General features: G+C 44.3%; 1 protein-coding gene across 23 annotated transcripts in view; it reads left to right on the top strand.

Moving 5' to 3' along the window:
• Positions 1–16,158, top strand: part of SK (small conductance calcium-activated potassium channel) — a 69,626-nt gene that overhangs the window by 3,269 nt on the left and 50,199 nt on the right. For 14 of the 23 annotated variants that reach the window (XR_004469794.1, XM_033381850.1, XM_033381849.1 and 11 more), the window contains 2 exons: positions 8,840–10,063; positions 13,022–13,123. Coding sequence is in view for 22 of the 23 variants with exons in the window: in XM_033381850.1 (XP_033237741.1) it covers positions 8,840–10,063; positions 13,022–13,123 (1,326 nt within the window). In the remaining variant the exon portion in view is untranslated. Of the gene's footprint in view, positions 1–8,839; positions 10,064–13,021; positions 13,124–14,936; positions 16,017–16,158 lie in introns of those variants that run through there. The other 9 variants (XM_033381852.1, XM_033381856.1, XM_033381855.1 and 6 more) reach the window with 3 other exon arrangements.

Below are 16,158 nucleotides of genomic sequence, written 5' to 3'. Positions count from 1 at the left end.
AAACTTTTCTCAAAGACCCTTCAATAAGGACCGTTCGGAGAACGGAAATTGCTTATTGAATACGTTATTCGTTATTCGTATGGGTAATCGAATGAACGTTACGTATACGCAGCGGAGGCCTCCATCGATTGGGAGCTGTAATTACACCTGATTCTATTAGTTAAGCGTAACAAAGTTATGGCCATTAATTGTATAAAACATGTTTTAGTAATTGATTTAATTGTGGGGTGGGCTTTAGTACACACGAAAGGGAACGAAAAAAGGTTTAGTTATAGAAAATAAATGCTTTACGGAAACGCTTTTGTTCGGGAATAAATACATTTGGTGGTCCAATGGCCAATTAATGTTGAAATGAGAGGTGTATTTTAATTGCTAGAAGAATAGAATAAACTTTTCAAGACCATCCATATAGTTTTCTTGGCCTTGTCATCAAGGTGTTCTTCCATAAGTTTTCGGAACCCATTATACGAGTATAAGTACAATTATTCTTCTGTTGTTGAAATCATCGTTAAATACCCATTAAAAGTCAGTTGTAAAAACTTGGCAAAGGCCCATTCCGCCAGACATTTTATTGCAGGATGAGGCATAAATATACGAGTATATACCTGTGTACATATATTTCCACTCAGAAATTGCTACTATTGTAAATAGAATGTCAATCAGGTTTATATTCCCCAAAAACCTATTACCCCAAAAATACATCAAATGAACGCAAATTAAATAAGCGAAAAGAAAATGCCAAAACTTTTCGACAGAATTTTCACACACTTTTTTCTTAACGAAAATTTGTTTTGTTTGGTTCTCGGTTTTTGCGGTCCAAAAATGGTGTCGCCTTTATGTTTCTTTCATTTTTGTGCTTTCGCTTTCACTCACGACATCGGTGTTCTGTCTCGTTGCGTTCCGCTCCGCTCCGTTCCGTTCCCTCCCGTTCCGCAGTGCTACCCAATGTTCCATTTTGTTCCGCACCATACGCATAGCCCATTCAAAATCCCCAGATATATCCCATCCCCAAAACGCACTTGTATGTGAGAGAGCGATCGTTTGTTCAATGTGAAATATGTCTGCGGCGCAGGAATTTGCCATAAATAGATCCGAGTCGCACTCCCAGTCCCAGTCGCAGTCCCAGTCGCAGTCCCAGTCCCAGTCTCATTTCCCAGAAATATCTTTATTCTCAGGAACATCCCCATATCTGTCGTCCCTTGATGTATTTCTTTTCTGTTGTATTTGGGGCCTGAATTCTTAAGTAGTTTCTCGTTTTCCCGCTAATGGAGGGTCGCTCTTAAAACTGAATCAATTTCGGTCGGTGCCCTGATCGAATCTTGATTTATTTGGTTAATCTTTTGAATTTTAAATGTCATCAGGCCAAAGCCCGAGCCCGAGCAGGGGGCCTGCTCCTAACCCCAGGCCCCGGGGCTGCGAATCCTCTGGTTAATGGTTAATGACCAGAAAAGCGAGCAAAGTGAGCGTAATTAATGGAAACTGTAATCAATCATGCGCTCCAATTAACCGAACCATCTCTTTCGTTCAATATTCCTCTCCATCTCCGACTCTGAGATAATGACAGACATAGGAGCGGGCATAGCGCCGGGAGAAACGGGGAAACAGCGGAAAAAGGGATGGGGTATATACTACACATATACATATATCCTTGGTTGAATGCGTCTCCATTCCAGTCATCCGGTAATGACCGACGGCACTCCGACGGTGTGCATTTCAAAACTCATTACGATTCACTCACTCACGCTGGAGATGATTGTGTGGGAGTGTGTCCATGTGTGTTTCGCTCTCTCTCTCTCGCTCTATGGTCGTCGCTGTCGCGTCATCATCGTCCCCTTTGATTTCTCCAATTACTTTGCTATCTTTTTAATTTGCATATGAACGTATATAGTATATCTATCTACATATATAAGTATCTGCATATGCAGAATTTGTTATGGAAACTCGTCAAACTATTTGAATTTCACAATCCTTAAGAAATTATCGATAAATAGTCCACAAAGTATTATCAACTATCGATGAAATATGTTTACTGATTTTAATAAAGCCGATTAATGCTAATTCATACTTAAGAGGGGTCCATTTTCCCATTTTTTATCCGTTAAATTGTATGGATAGATTTATCGATAGGTTTATAAAATTATAATCGATTTATATCTAAATTTATCCAATAATATTCATATACATATTATTAAAAAGTTCAGATAGATATTATCTAGCATTTCGATTTAATTTCCTTAAATCTCTTGCGGGAAAAATGTTTAGAAAAAAACAAGAATCCATCAGATATGAAGGATGACTCGTATTATATTTACGCAGTGAATTTTAGGATGACTTTGTCGTGGAGGGCGATAAAAGAAACACTCAAACATGTCACGATTTTATTAAAATGGATTCTTTTACGATTGCCTTTTTGCTTTTATGACCGGCCCCCCGTCTACAAGCATATCGATAAAAATGTCGATGATATATAAAATTTATCGAAAAGTGCTTGTATACATAAATCGATAAAAAACAAAACACAACATGGATTTTTATATTTATTTTCATACATTTTCCATAAAAGATTTCAGCATTCATTGCCCATCTATGCATGTACATATGTCCATGGAATATAATTTGAGAGAGTCTTTTATTCATATCGATAATTGTTTTGAGCGATTTCAGTGAATAACCAAAATGTATTCATCGATTGCCGTGGGGGCTTCCTTCTGCTTTTCGCTTCATTGACTCTCTCTCGTCGTCGAAAGGTGGCTGGGGAGGGAGGCATGGAGGCATGGAGGGATGGAGGGCCGATATCGAGTGGAGGAGCCCCGAGGACCCGCATAACCTTTCATTTTGGAGCGGAGACTTGACTTGGTTTTGCGCCTGGGCTCGCGGCTGATGATGGGGTGGAATATTTCACATTTGCTGATTTTTGACGCGTCCATTTACTGTTGATTGATTTCGTTTGTATCTGTGTGTGGGGGGCATGTGGCATGGAGCGTGGGGCATGGGTGTGTGTGCGGTGGTTGCATCTACTTAAAAATACATTCATTCTTGCGGCTCACAATACGCGAAGCGACATGGAAATTGATCAAATATTTATACAGTTTGCATAGTCAATTTACATAAGTCCATCAACGGCAGTCCCCTCTATCCGTGGCTGTCCCTCTGTCCGTCCGTGGCCTGTCCGTAACTGCTACGTGTGTGCCCCACACCGTCCTTGCCGCTTTGCCGCATGCCGCCTACCGCCAGCCGCATGCCGCTTGCCTCTGGGTTGTGCCAGTGGGGCAGTGTGACATTGTGTGTGGGGGTAGCCTTGTCCTGTCTCATCAATGTCAAAGCAATGAACCTGAATATCCATATTGCCAACGCTTCACTTCACTCCGCTCTCCATTCCATGCCCCACACTCCGCACGGCTTATTCAATTTCCCCATCTGTCCATGGGGCCCCCGTCCCGCCCCCCCTTCTCTCTTTTCCGGCTAATACCCTTTTCAAAAGCTGGCAGTTTAGGGGTTGGGGGGCTGTTGGCGAGAGCTCATGATATTAACGGCTTCGACTCGAACGCAGAGGAGCACCGAATTTCACTGTTTGCACAACATATTGTTAATGTGTCTATATACTCGGGACTGGTACTCGCGACTCGTACTCCTCAATATAGACATAAGAAGTAAGCATATACTCGCTCACTCAATTAGAAAAAAAAAGAATGTGGGGAATCGTTTTGTGACTCAGCATAGTATTTTCGGGGGAGCCCAGCCCAGCCCCAGCCCTCCTGCCTGCGCGACTCTACTCTGGCCAGGCCAGGCCATTAAAAATGTTTCATGCATGTGTAATTGTTTTTACACAAGATGCCCCAAAGATATTTGCCCCAGCTACCCCTAGGGGTATTTATGCGTGTACACTTGAAAAAATAATGGGTATCACTAGAATGGAGGCAACATTTTGAATGATACGATTGATATTTCAATGGATTTTTAGGTAATCATTTTCTAAATTTACCATCTAAAATTTCCATGGGGAAAGAGAGATAGAGAGAGAGGTATGGTCGGATAGATATGCATGTATATCTGTACCCTCTTCCAGTGTGGCATAGCAGTAATGGGTTGGTTTGTAGGGTGGAATAAATTTTTTTTAATGTATGATTTTTGGCGATTTTATGTATATTTTTCTGTGTGTACTTGATGACTATATAGTATATATTTACACTGTCCAGGAGGGACACGTGGTATACGTGGTATACAAATCGTATGTATATCACTGTGTATCACTGTGGCCATCAGTATCTTGACAGGTGCCGACAACACACGGCACGGCACGGCACTGCCGCTGGTACACACACTGGCAAATGTCAATTCTTGTCAAAACAATTTTCTTGCCACGGGGCTTCGGGAGCACAAATGAATTACGCAAGACTTTCCCCAACATTAGACTATATGTATTATGTAGAGTATTTCTGGTGCAGCAGTACCGCCAGTACCTGTACGGACGATTCTAAGTAGGGTTCTGCTCTGTACCGTTCCCTGTTGATGGCTTCATTAACTTTGTTTGGCATAACTTTCACTTTCCGCTCTGACTACTGACTGCCGACTGCCGGCTGTCTATCATCTATTGTTGCTTTCGCATGTTCCTTTGGACAGTTCTGCCAGGATGGAGGAGGGCATCGGCGGCTTCGTGGATAAGTCAGACCCATATCGAAAATGTCAGGATTGTTTCGGTTTCAGTTCTTTTATTTGCCAAATGCTTCTTAGCCCTCACTCCGTCACTACGATGGACAGCTAGACAGGAGTTTCGGGCAGAACTTCTGTCCTTAGAAAGTGTGCTTGGGGTTGTCTGAGGCTTGGAACTAGATCTCCAAATGGAGCATTTGGAGGCAGTTCGGTTGACAGAATCTTAAATTACCATTCAATCAATTTTCGAAATGTTAATGCCTTAGTTCTATATCCAAGGGGATCTCCAATCTTATGGAAAATGGAATCACTCTTAGTCCTAGAGACGAGGGAAAATAATCACGAAAGATGTCTTAGTTCTTCTTCTATTAAAAGATAAATGTCCTGACGGTTTTCTTTATTAGTGATCGGGTCGATTGGATCATTATTATAGCCCTCTCTCTCTCATTCCCTCTCCCAGTGAATCCCATTTAAGGAATAACCCGCAAAGTGCCGCGTAATGAGAACTTGAGAATCTGCGAATGAAATTCGCTAATCTATGAGATGTGTTTCCCATTCAGATTTGCCTTTATTGAAAGGTCAGTTTTCTTAGGACTGCTGGGGCATTAGCTTCTCATTTTCTACTTCTCTGTGTGCGGGCCCTTTTTGCCCTTTTGTGAGCCGCTGGCAATTGTCGGTTCGTCGGGTTGGGGCTTCCGTACAATTAGACTGTGTGACCCCTCAACTTTCTCCCAGCTTTTCGCCGAGGGCCGTGTTATCGCATCCTTTTTAGAAAATGTGCTAACAGCGCTTCTGACGAATGCAACGAGGTCGTCACTGAGGTGAGTCGTCGAGTCGACTCGACTCGAGTGGAGGTAGAGGTGGACTGGGGTGGGGAGGGGAGGGGTGTATGGTTGACTCTGGGATTCAGCTGGGAGTCGGGAAGCGGAATAATGTTTTGTGCCCGAGCTTTGTGTACAGGATAAAACTGTGGCTCTGGGGGCACTTCTGGGGGGCCCCAAGTTAACGATTTTCTTTGCCTCTCTGCCCCACAGTTGTTGTTTTTCTCTTCCTCCGTGAACCTTCCTTTTTCCTTTCTTCTTTTTTTTTTGGAATGAAATTTATGTAGAGGGTCTTCCCGCACAAAGGCACGGGACGCCCGTCCAGTGTCCCCTCCGCCTGGCCTCTGATTTTGAGTTGTGCAATAAATTTTTATCTGTACATGCGAACGGTTGCGACCTGTCCGTAGCATTGAAGGAAGGGGTTCTCTGGGTTCTGAGGGAACTGAGGAACTGCCCATTAAACAACGCTGTCAGGTTTGAATGGCCAGAACCTGAAGCGACGACGACCATTACACAATAGAATTTTCTTCAGCTTCTGTGTGCGGACACGGACACGGACACGAGCCGCCGAATGGCGACGCCACTGGCTCTGGCTCTGGCACTGGCACTGGCACTGGCTCTGGCTCTGGTGTTGCCTTTATTGTTATTGGCCATACTGTGCTGTGTGTTGAGGGCCATGTTTTAGCGCCTGAGTGCCTGAATGACATCTGGGTCACCTGGTGCCGGCTGGTGCATATAACTTATTCCCCATTTCGTTACGTTTCGGTCCCGGCTCCGGGCACAAAGAATGTCCTCTGTACGTACCTCCCCTCCCCTTTCCTGCTTCCCGAGTTGCATTTTTGAAGAGGTGTGAACAGTGCGGTTTACACAGAATTACGGCATTGATTGATTGGCTTCGATATTGCAGGGATATACGAGTATGTGGTGATTTATCGAATGAAAGATGTGCGAGCTGGTGTCCCATAATTTTAGTGATTTAAATCGCTTTGTCCTTAACAGGATGTCTTCAGTGGGCTTGCGAAAATGCCTTTTTTGTTTATTATCGATCAAGTCCCAAAATATCTAAAGGTATTCGTATTGAAGATTGCCAGATATGGAAAAGTGTAGACCGAGCGTAAAGAAATATATCCCGAATTTTAATCGTTTATCGATTGATTGATTCTAATGAGAATTTATCGCTAAGTGTAAAGTCCTAGAGAATGGAGAATATGGTTAAAAGGCTTTTCAATCACATGGGATTTCAATATGCTTATATGGATTTATTCATTTAAATAATTCATATATTAATCGAATGCAACCAAAGGTAGTCCCGAAACGAAGTTGATCGTGTTATTGAATATTATAAACTTAAGAATGAGCTTATAAAATGAGTTTAATGAATCGTGTATATGATCGTGTTTAATAAAACGTGTCGATAAGATTTATTTACTTCAGCGCATCATCAATCACAGAAGCCACAAAAATCAATCACTTTTTATGCCCAATTTCAGGGTTCATAGAAAACAAACTGATGGATCTCCGATAGTTTATGTAATGATCTTTATACAAACGATCGCTCCTCGATCCAAATGATGCCAATAATGGGGCCGAATCGCACTGTAGCACTGAACACCATAGCGCCCACGATAAAACAATCATCTTAATGGTGCGATTAAAATTTCATCACGCCAAATCATCGCAGCGAAAATGAAAATAAAAAGTTGTTTATCAATTATTCCAGTTTCAATCCATGAATGGACTTTGGCAATCTTTTTTTTTCTATCGGCCCAAAGGTGATTCAGCGGGTTTTTCTCCCCCTTATTTTCGTTCATATTTTTGTTTTGGAGAAATTACTGTCGGGCTGACTGAGAAATCAATCAATAAGCGAGCGATATTTATAGAAAATCCCATCAAGGGCTGGCCCATAAACAATTGAATTTCATTTTTCGGCCTAGACAACAATGCGATTGCATTCCGACACCAAAAATGATTTTAACCCAATTTGCAGCCAGAGAGAAATGAACACGTTCCCATCTCCATCTCCACTACCATGTACGGCGGAGGCATTCGTACATACATACATACAAACTCGTGCATACATATGTAGTAGGTATCTGTGGCATGGACGTGGACTCTAGTCTATGGGTAGCGCCCTCAATGGGTCTCTGGTCTGGGCACTGGGGGTCTGGGGGTTTGGGGGTCTGGGGGCCCCCAACTATTATTAGCGGCACGCTCGACATGCAAACGTATAATGGACTTATACATATATATTATTTCTTATACATACATATGTATGTACGTACATATATAATCGGGGAGAACTCATTACTCTGCAGGTGTTTCAGCATTTCACATTCTCAGTCTCAGTTTCAGTCTTTCAGTCTCTGGGCTGTCCTTTCCCGCGCCAGTGTGAGGGGGAGGGGGGAACTCCCCAAAAACACAAAACAAAATCCTTCTTCATCTGCGGGTCCTCCTGCATAACTTTCGTCCTGCATAATTTACACTTTTTCCCTGGCAGTATTTATAGTTGAATTATTGATTTTCATTACCAACATTTTCGAGTCCAGTTTCAAATTAGTTTTTTTGTTGTTGTTGTTGTTGTTTTGTTGCCTCTTTTTGGGGTACACTACACTCGTTCTTGCGGTCATTGAGCTTTTGTGTGGCATGCATGGCATGGCTTTGAAGCTTTTCCCGGCTTATCAGCTCATGGATGGCATCTGCTTTTCGTCCAGGATGTGTGCCCCAGGGCTTCCAACTTCATTCGAATAGTTCTTCTTCTACAGAGCTTTGCGGTAGCTTTTTTTTTGTTTACCTCCTTTTGGTTCTCGACTTTTTCTAATTCTTGGCCAGATTATAGCCCTCCTCTTTTCTGTGTCCACTTACTTCTTTCAGCCACTGTACAGCCTTTGGGGTTTAGTTTTCTTCCCATTCTTTTTGTGGACTTTCAGAGTTTTTTTTTGTAACTTTGTATATATCCAAGAGGAAGTTTGAAGCTACGGCTATACCTCTTTCACAGGGGCCGAGTGCACCTCTCAATGGCAGATGGGACCAGGAAAAGATCTCTGTAATGTACATCTTTGTGACCAAGCTATGGTATTCCTCTGTACCAGAGTCCTACGTTCTGAGTTCTACTAGTCATTCTTGTGGATGGATCAGGGGGAGCTTTCTGGGTGCACAGGTTCCTTGATTGCGAAATATTTTTAATCCTAAACAATCAGCACCGCTCTCATGGCACAAAAATAGGCTCCAGCTGTTGTCACTAGGAAGCCTTCTGCCTGCATATATATATTTTTAAGATCTGTCTTGAAAGCTCTACAAGCACTACTCGTTTTCTTGATCTTTCTTATTTATTATTGCTGTATCTCTGAGTATTCTTGTCCTCTTTCCAGATGTCAATTCAAAAGCTTAACGACAACGCAAACTCGGGATACGTGAGCTCCGAGGAGACGGACTCTCTGCTGGTGAGCAGCGGCACCCCCAAGGGTGGGGGCGGCGGCGGTCGAACCGCCCTGCTGCGTCAGGTGAAGAACAGCAGCTCAGCCAATGGACCAACAGTCGCCACCACAGTGGTTACCACATTGCCATCCGCCTCGGGATCGGGAACGGGATCGGCCGGCAATATGGCCTCCGGGGGATCGGGAGGCAAGCCGACTCTGATGCGGCAGGATCGCACCTCCACATATCTGACAAGTCCACAACAGTCGCAGCAGCAGCAGTCGCGTATGGGCTCTGAGGAGAGTATGCGCGGCGGGATGATGCAGCATGACGAGGACATTGAACAGGGACTAAGAGCCAGTGGCACTGGTACTGCCGCGGTGCCTGCCACAACAACCATGGTGCCAGACATTGAGGTTTACGAAGAAGAGGACCAAGATCCACAGCAAACTCAGACCAATAATACATCGACGACCAAGCTGGAGCAGCAGCAACAACCGACCATATCAATTATGAATTTAAGCCTAAAGCCCAACGAAGCTGGCAGTAGTCTGGGTCCAAGCCCCAGTCCTGGGAGTCATCCCAATCTGGGGACCTCATCATATCAAAATCTGGCGTCCAGCATACCGCCAAGTGCGCCGAGTCGTTGCCGAGCATGCCGCAATTGCAGTCGCCGTGCTTCCACAACGCCCATGTCCACCGGACACATGATCGACCGTTCCGCATCGCGGGACAGCGTGAAGAGCGGCGGAAATCTCACCAGCTCGATGGCCATTTGCATATCAAACTCTGCCCTCCAGCAGCAGCATCAACAGCTACAGTCGCAGCAGCATCCTTCGCACCAGCAGCAACACTTTCAGCTGCACCAACAGCTCCAGATCCAGCATCAGCAACAGCAACAGCTACAGCTGTATCAGCATCACCAGCAGCAGGTGCCCCCGGTGCTTATAACGTCGTCCCCGACGAACGGGTCGCGCATCATTAGGCAGAGCTCACAGCCGGAGTCCAGCACCACGGCCATATGTTGTGGCACTCACGCAACTTGCGTGGGGCATGCCCACTCGCACACGGTGCCCAATGTGTCGCTGAAACAGTTGCGGGAGAGCACACAAGATGGCATCGCCGGCATTGCTGCCGACTCCCTGCGGATCAACGGTGGAATGCGACCCTTCAAGCAGGTGAGAGCATCCATATTCCATATATATTTCCGCAGCGTTCCTCTCCATGCAGCACCTGCAATCGGTAGTGGTCCTGTTCGAGTATACCCATACGACATCGATATATTCGATCCACAAGTCTTTTTATACAGTATATATACTAGTACATATTATAAAGTATATATATGTACATATTCGATGTTCGATGTAGACACTGTTCGCACTCGATGTTCTGTGTTCTCAAATCTTTGCATTTCTGTACAGAGTCCATGATATATAAACAGTGTGGCCAGGCTGGTGTTCATCATCCAGCAGATAAGTGTGACCAGAGGAGTTTGCTTCAAGCCATTCTGACAATAAGTTATCACTGATCGCTTTACAGTTTACACAATGAATTGCGGCCTTCAAGTAATAGTACAGTGTGGCCCTACTACTTCGAATATTATTATTAAAGAGTGTAGCCAGACTTAAGGTTAAGAGTGACCAACTAAGCCAGTAGAGCTACTATCACCGGAAAATATGAATATGGTAGATGTGTTTGTCGAGTGACCATCACAGATGATCTTGCACTTAGGTTGACGATCGTATTGCTCAACCCATAATTTAGACAGCTCTGGTCACACTGGTCGCACAACTACGCGTCTTACGACCCAAAGAACTTGAGCTATTATATAATCAACCTTTTAATAACTTTTACTCAGTAATGTTAATCTGTAATCTAATTTTAATCAAAGTATATTCTGAATATCCCCTCTTGTAGATCACTCTTTTTCTATCGTATTACTTGTAGAGTCCCTCACACATTTTCATGAAGAATTTCGATACTCAAATATTTCCGTATTTAATTTCTCTATTGTTTTATAATATTCATAAAGCGATTTGCTTACTTTGTTGTTTCTTGATTTTCTCTTTTTTCAGTTTTTATGGTTTTTGTCGCAGCCCCCCGTACCCCTCTGTGACCGCCTCATCCCACGGTCTAACGCTTTCCCGCGCGGAAATCCAATTAGTGAAAATCAATATTGCTCATACGCGGCGTTGGCTGAACAATTATTTTGTTCATTTGTGCATTTTCCATTCTCCCTCAAAAGTGCCCCCGCTCGATTTTTGTTTCTTTCCATGGGTGTTTCCCTCCCTCTCTCTGGCATTTTTTGGGGCACAATTAAAAATTTTGTTTACACGCTATTTGATCGAGAAGTGAGGAATGAGCTGAATAGTGGAGATGTGGTAGAAGATGGGCCTGAGGATGGGGCCGAATAGTGGAGATCATGAGATGGGGATGAAGATGTGCCATTTGCGTCTTGGTAGGTGGGCATTAAAGTGGTTTTTCCCACCGAAATAGAAAGAAGCAGTACGAAAAAGCTTAATCAAGAAGCAAGAGAAAAACAAGCAGAAAGTTTAATTGAATCATTTTCACCAGTATCTGCTGCTGCTGCTGCTGATGGGGAAATTGATTATGGGACTGTGTTAAGTGCCCCAAAAAGAGGATTGGAGGCGTGCCTAATTCTCACACGAAATGCCAAACGATTGCCCCCCAAAGCACCCGCACACATTTATCAATATCTTTCGCTGTCTCCCACGAAAGGCAGATATAATTATAATTAATATTAATATACGGCGTCGTCTGAACTTTTCTTTTGGTGCTCCCCAAAAATATTCGAAAAAAATGAAATACGAGTATATCTATAGATAGATATCTGGGGTATAAGGAAAAAAAATATCGCTTTCTTCATGCTGGAAGTGACCTTACGGCAATGATTGATGAATTTTTTCACTCTTTGACATTTGCTGTCGCGTTTTTCCTATTTTTCTGACCCTCACGCCCCCATTCCCCCATCTGCCCCGCCCACCCTTTAGAGATAATTGCGTTTGAGGGTTGTGTCTTTCGGGAAAGCTGGAGGGAATCGTAGGAGTAGACTCCCGCTAGTATCGCGTGGAGCTTTTTGGGTAGCAAAGCTTTATTTTTTTTTAAAACTAACGGCAGTCCCATAGTGAAATAGACAGAGGAGAGGGGTATGGACCGCCACTTAACGTTTCGCCGGTCGAAAGCTTTCAAGGCACATTTAACGTGAATAAAAAAGACAATAAAAATTGTATGTGCTTCTATTTCCCTCGGCAGTCGCCCCAACTACCAATCACTGAATGGCTGCCCGAAGCTTTGGCATTTCTTCCTCAAGCTAAAGAAGCTTTTGGAACCCCACCACCACCCCTTTCGTGCTGCACTTCTGGTAAAAGCTCTAACGTATTTCAAGTTTTCGATTGTCTTATGTTTTTTCTCTATTTTTTGTTCTTGTTCCTGTTTTTTGTTTGTTGCAAAGCTTCTCCCACTTAATTATGCAACATAAAATGGAAGTTCATGGAACTTTTCCACCTATATGCATATGTATGGACGTATGTATCTTAATGTTCCACCTGGATGGGGGGGTAGTCCCCCAGGAACGCTAACTCTTTCTTTCCCCCATTCACATAAGTATCTTTTCGTGTTTACGCCTTAATATATCCCATATGATCTTTCATGAAATATCATTCTAATAGTTATAGTTATTAATCGTATTAAATATCGTATAAGTTGCTATTATCTATGTAGTTGCGATAGAAATATTATCTTATCCAACTTTTATAATACTTATGTATATGCATACTACAGTGCGTTTCAGAACAAATTTAACAACTAAAAGAATTCGATAAAAAAACGTATCGATAACCTAACCGATAATTTTTCGATACATAATCTTTTACCAATCAGTTTCTGAACGCACTGTATCTGTAGGAATCGCAACTCACTTATGTCTCTACTATGATCTATGATAGATATGTATGGAAACTGCTTAAATCCATCCCTACGTCTGTTTCCCGCTCCCTAGACGCCCCCTCCCACGGAATCTTTAGCTCTCTCTCGCTCCAGTAACTTAACTAACTTAGCAACTAACTAACTAATCTGTATTAATCGCCTATCGCAACCACTCTCACAATTCTCTCCAGGGCGTTCTTCTAATGCCTCGCACCTTGTCCGAAAGCCGAAAGTTGAGACTTCGAAGGGCCTTCACCGAGGCCACTAGCGAAACGCTCCAAAGCTCCAAAATGGTATTTAACAAACAGTAAAAAAAAAACGACAACAACAGAAACCAATTACAAAAGAAATATACACCGAAAAAAACCCATTTTCCAAAACTAACAATTTTGTTTTATGTGTATGTACATATACTCGTAAATGTTTAGAATGAAACATGAAAAACAAAACAAAACAAACAAAAACCAAAATTCATGTGAACCAGTTCGTACGAGTAGTTCCAAAAGTTCCAAGTTATTTCCAATGGCACCACCCCGCCTTGAGCCCTTGCCGGTCATGTAGATTGTTGCTAAATGCTAAATGCCTTTTGTCCAATCCGGTTTGCGTTTTGGTATAAGTTTCTTCCTAGTCTGCACTGCCTCGATGTCCATTCAAACCTCTAGAAAAAACCACCAAAAACAAAAAAAAAGCAAAAAATGAGAATGGAAAAAACCGTTTGAGAACCGTTTTAATGATTGTTGAGCATTTTTGCAGCCTGAACTTCCGCATCCCATAGTTGCAATCCACTGCCGCATTCCACTTTGGTCTCCACTTCCGCATCCTGTATTTGTCGCATTCCACGTGCCCATCCATCAGTTGTCTCACCCCATATTCGACCTTTAGATTCCACTTTTGGCATTCCCTATCTGCATCCCTTTTCCCACCATCCCACCGTTCTATTCACATTCCACTTTCACATCAATCTTAGCATCCATTAAGCTTTGGCTTCCACTTCCTCATCCGCACACAGTCGTTTCAACAAAAGCTTTCGCAAAACAAAGCTTTGCTGTAGTTCTGTATTTTTGTAGATCGCACACATATCCTATATAAACTATATGTATGTATTATTGATCGACTCGACCAGGTAAGAGGTAGTTGAAAAATGTTTTAATTTGCACCAATTCCGTTTGAGATGGCAGCACTTACTGTAGATCTGATTGAATGTACTGTTTATACTATGTATTCTTATCGAAAAGCTCCATCCACAGCAATCTATATACGGGTATATGTATATGTGTAAAGGGTATTCAGCGGGTCGGTCCTCGCTTGGGGTAGCGTGACCATTGGGGAAACGTTTTATGGGCTGCAATATATTCATTTTCATGACGTCGACGCGATCAGGTGTTCCATTCATTCGCCCGTTCCATAGAAACCACCAACTAACGGATGTCTCTCTCAGCGCAGCACTAATCGGCTTGTTCTTGACGCTCCCCCTCTGTTCCGTTGCTGCCTTTTTTACTCTCTCCACCTGTTAATGTTTTCTGCCATCTCTTCTGCCCCTGTTTTCCATCTTCTTCCGTCGTTCTCTCTCTCTTTCTCCTGCTTCCCTCTTCTGAGATTCCTCCTGCTGCTGCCCTCTTCCGATCATTCCACGTGCTGCTGTCTTCTCCACCAGCATCACTCTCTTCGCCTGCTGATCAAGGTGTGTTAATGTAGGGTTAGGCATTGCCCTCACACCTCATTGCCTCATTGCCGAAATTTTGTTGCAGTTCCTTCCTCATAACATAATTAATAGAAGTAACCTCAAATATACTGAGTATATCCTATATATAAATGCACCTTGGTGCAGTCCTTATCCCCTCTCACCCGGCTTTGCTCTCTCCACCTGTTGGTTCTGCTGCCCATAGCCGCCCTCTCCGTCCAGCTTCTGCCTTCTGTCCACTCGGCATCCACCTTCCCAATCGTGATCCACCCCATTTACGATCCACGAGCAGCGACGCGTGCTCCCCAAATCGGCTGTTCTGTTCCTTTATATTGGCGGAACAGAATGGAAGACGACAAGGCAGACAAAGAAGCAGAAAGAAAAGATGGGAATATAAATATAATTTTTTGGTGGGCCAACCATTTGTACGTCGTCGTTGCGCTGCGTCGGAAGGGATCGCTGTTTCGCTGCTCCGCTGTTTCGCTGTTAAAGTGCTCCACCGTCCCAGGCCGCTGTCTCTCGCGAATGAAAGTACAAAAAGTTTATAATAAATGCCGATTGGGTGTGCTTGTTTACATTCTGGACATTTACGCAGCCAAAATACCGATTTGGCTGGAACACCAAATCAAAATCGAAATCAAAATCACAATTTCCATCCGAATCTCAATCCAAAGCCCATTGGAAAGTGCTCTGCTGCGGTTCTTGGTCGCGTGCGCTCCCGTCGCGATTGCATTTTCTGCAAGTGAAACGGAAACTGCACTTTTTTTGTCTGTGGAAACAGTTTGACCTCTCTTCAGGCTCTTGGCTCCAGGGTTCCAGGGCCCCAGGCAGTCGTTGCCCCTGCCGCTGCTGGCAATGTTTTTGCTTTTTGTGACTTTGGGTCCAAAGCGTGCGCGTGAGAGAGTGTGAGTGAGTGAGAGAGTGAGCACACAAAGGATATTTAATATTAAACAAATAAGGGGAATTGTGCAAATTTGTGCGGGGGCCCCCAGGTCCAGAGCATGTCGCCGGCCTCCTGCATGGAGAACGAGTGCAATCCGGGCGCTCTATACCAGAAATGCCTGACCGCCGGCAATCCCACACTTGCCGCCATGCCGCCACCGTCGCTGCCACTGCCGCTGGCCACGCTGCCAGCGTCATCAGCATCTCAATTGATGCCATCGATATCGCCATCGCCATCGGCAACCCCATCTGCCTCGCCATCGCAATCGCCCTCGCCGTCAGCGTCGGCGTCACCCTCACCGTCACTATCGTTGACGTCGACGCTGCCGCCACCATCGCAGCGACTGGTACCCGCTGCCACAGCACAACCGTTACTGTCGTCGTCGCTGCCAGCAGCAGACGGACACCCCAACGCAGACGCAGCCGCGGCTATGACGCGCACGGGCAGCGTTGGGGGAGGCGGCAGCGGTGGCGCCACAAGCACGGCACGCCGAAACTCTCTCTGGCTGGAGACCCTACGAAACACGCGAAAACTGTCCTACGCCAATGAGCGACCCATTCTGGTAAGTGCCACCACAGCGGCCGACCAAAGTAATGACGTATCATCCTTATCCGCGGTGGGACACCCACCTCCCACCACCCCATATCCACCCCCTCCCATCGCCATTACCATTGCCATAACTTTCGACCATTTCCATTTGCCAT

Source organism: Drosophila pseudoobscura, chromosome X, assembly GCF_009870125.1.
Source record: "Drosophila pseudoobscura strain MV-25-SWS-2005 chromosome X, UCI_Dpse_MV25, whole genome shotgun sequence".
Classification (NCBI taxonomy): domain Eukaryota; kingdom Metazoa; phylum Arthropoda; class Insecta; order Diptera; family Drosophilidae; genus Drosophila; species Drosophila pseudoobscura.
This window is presented reverse-complemented; position numbering and strand designations above follow the sequence as displayed.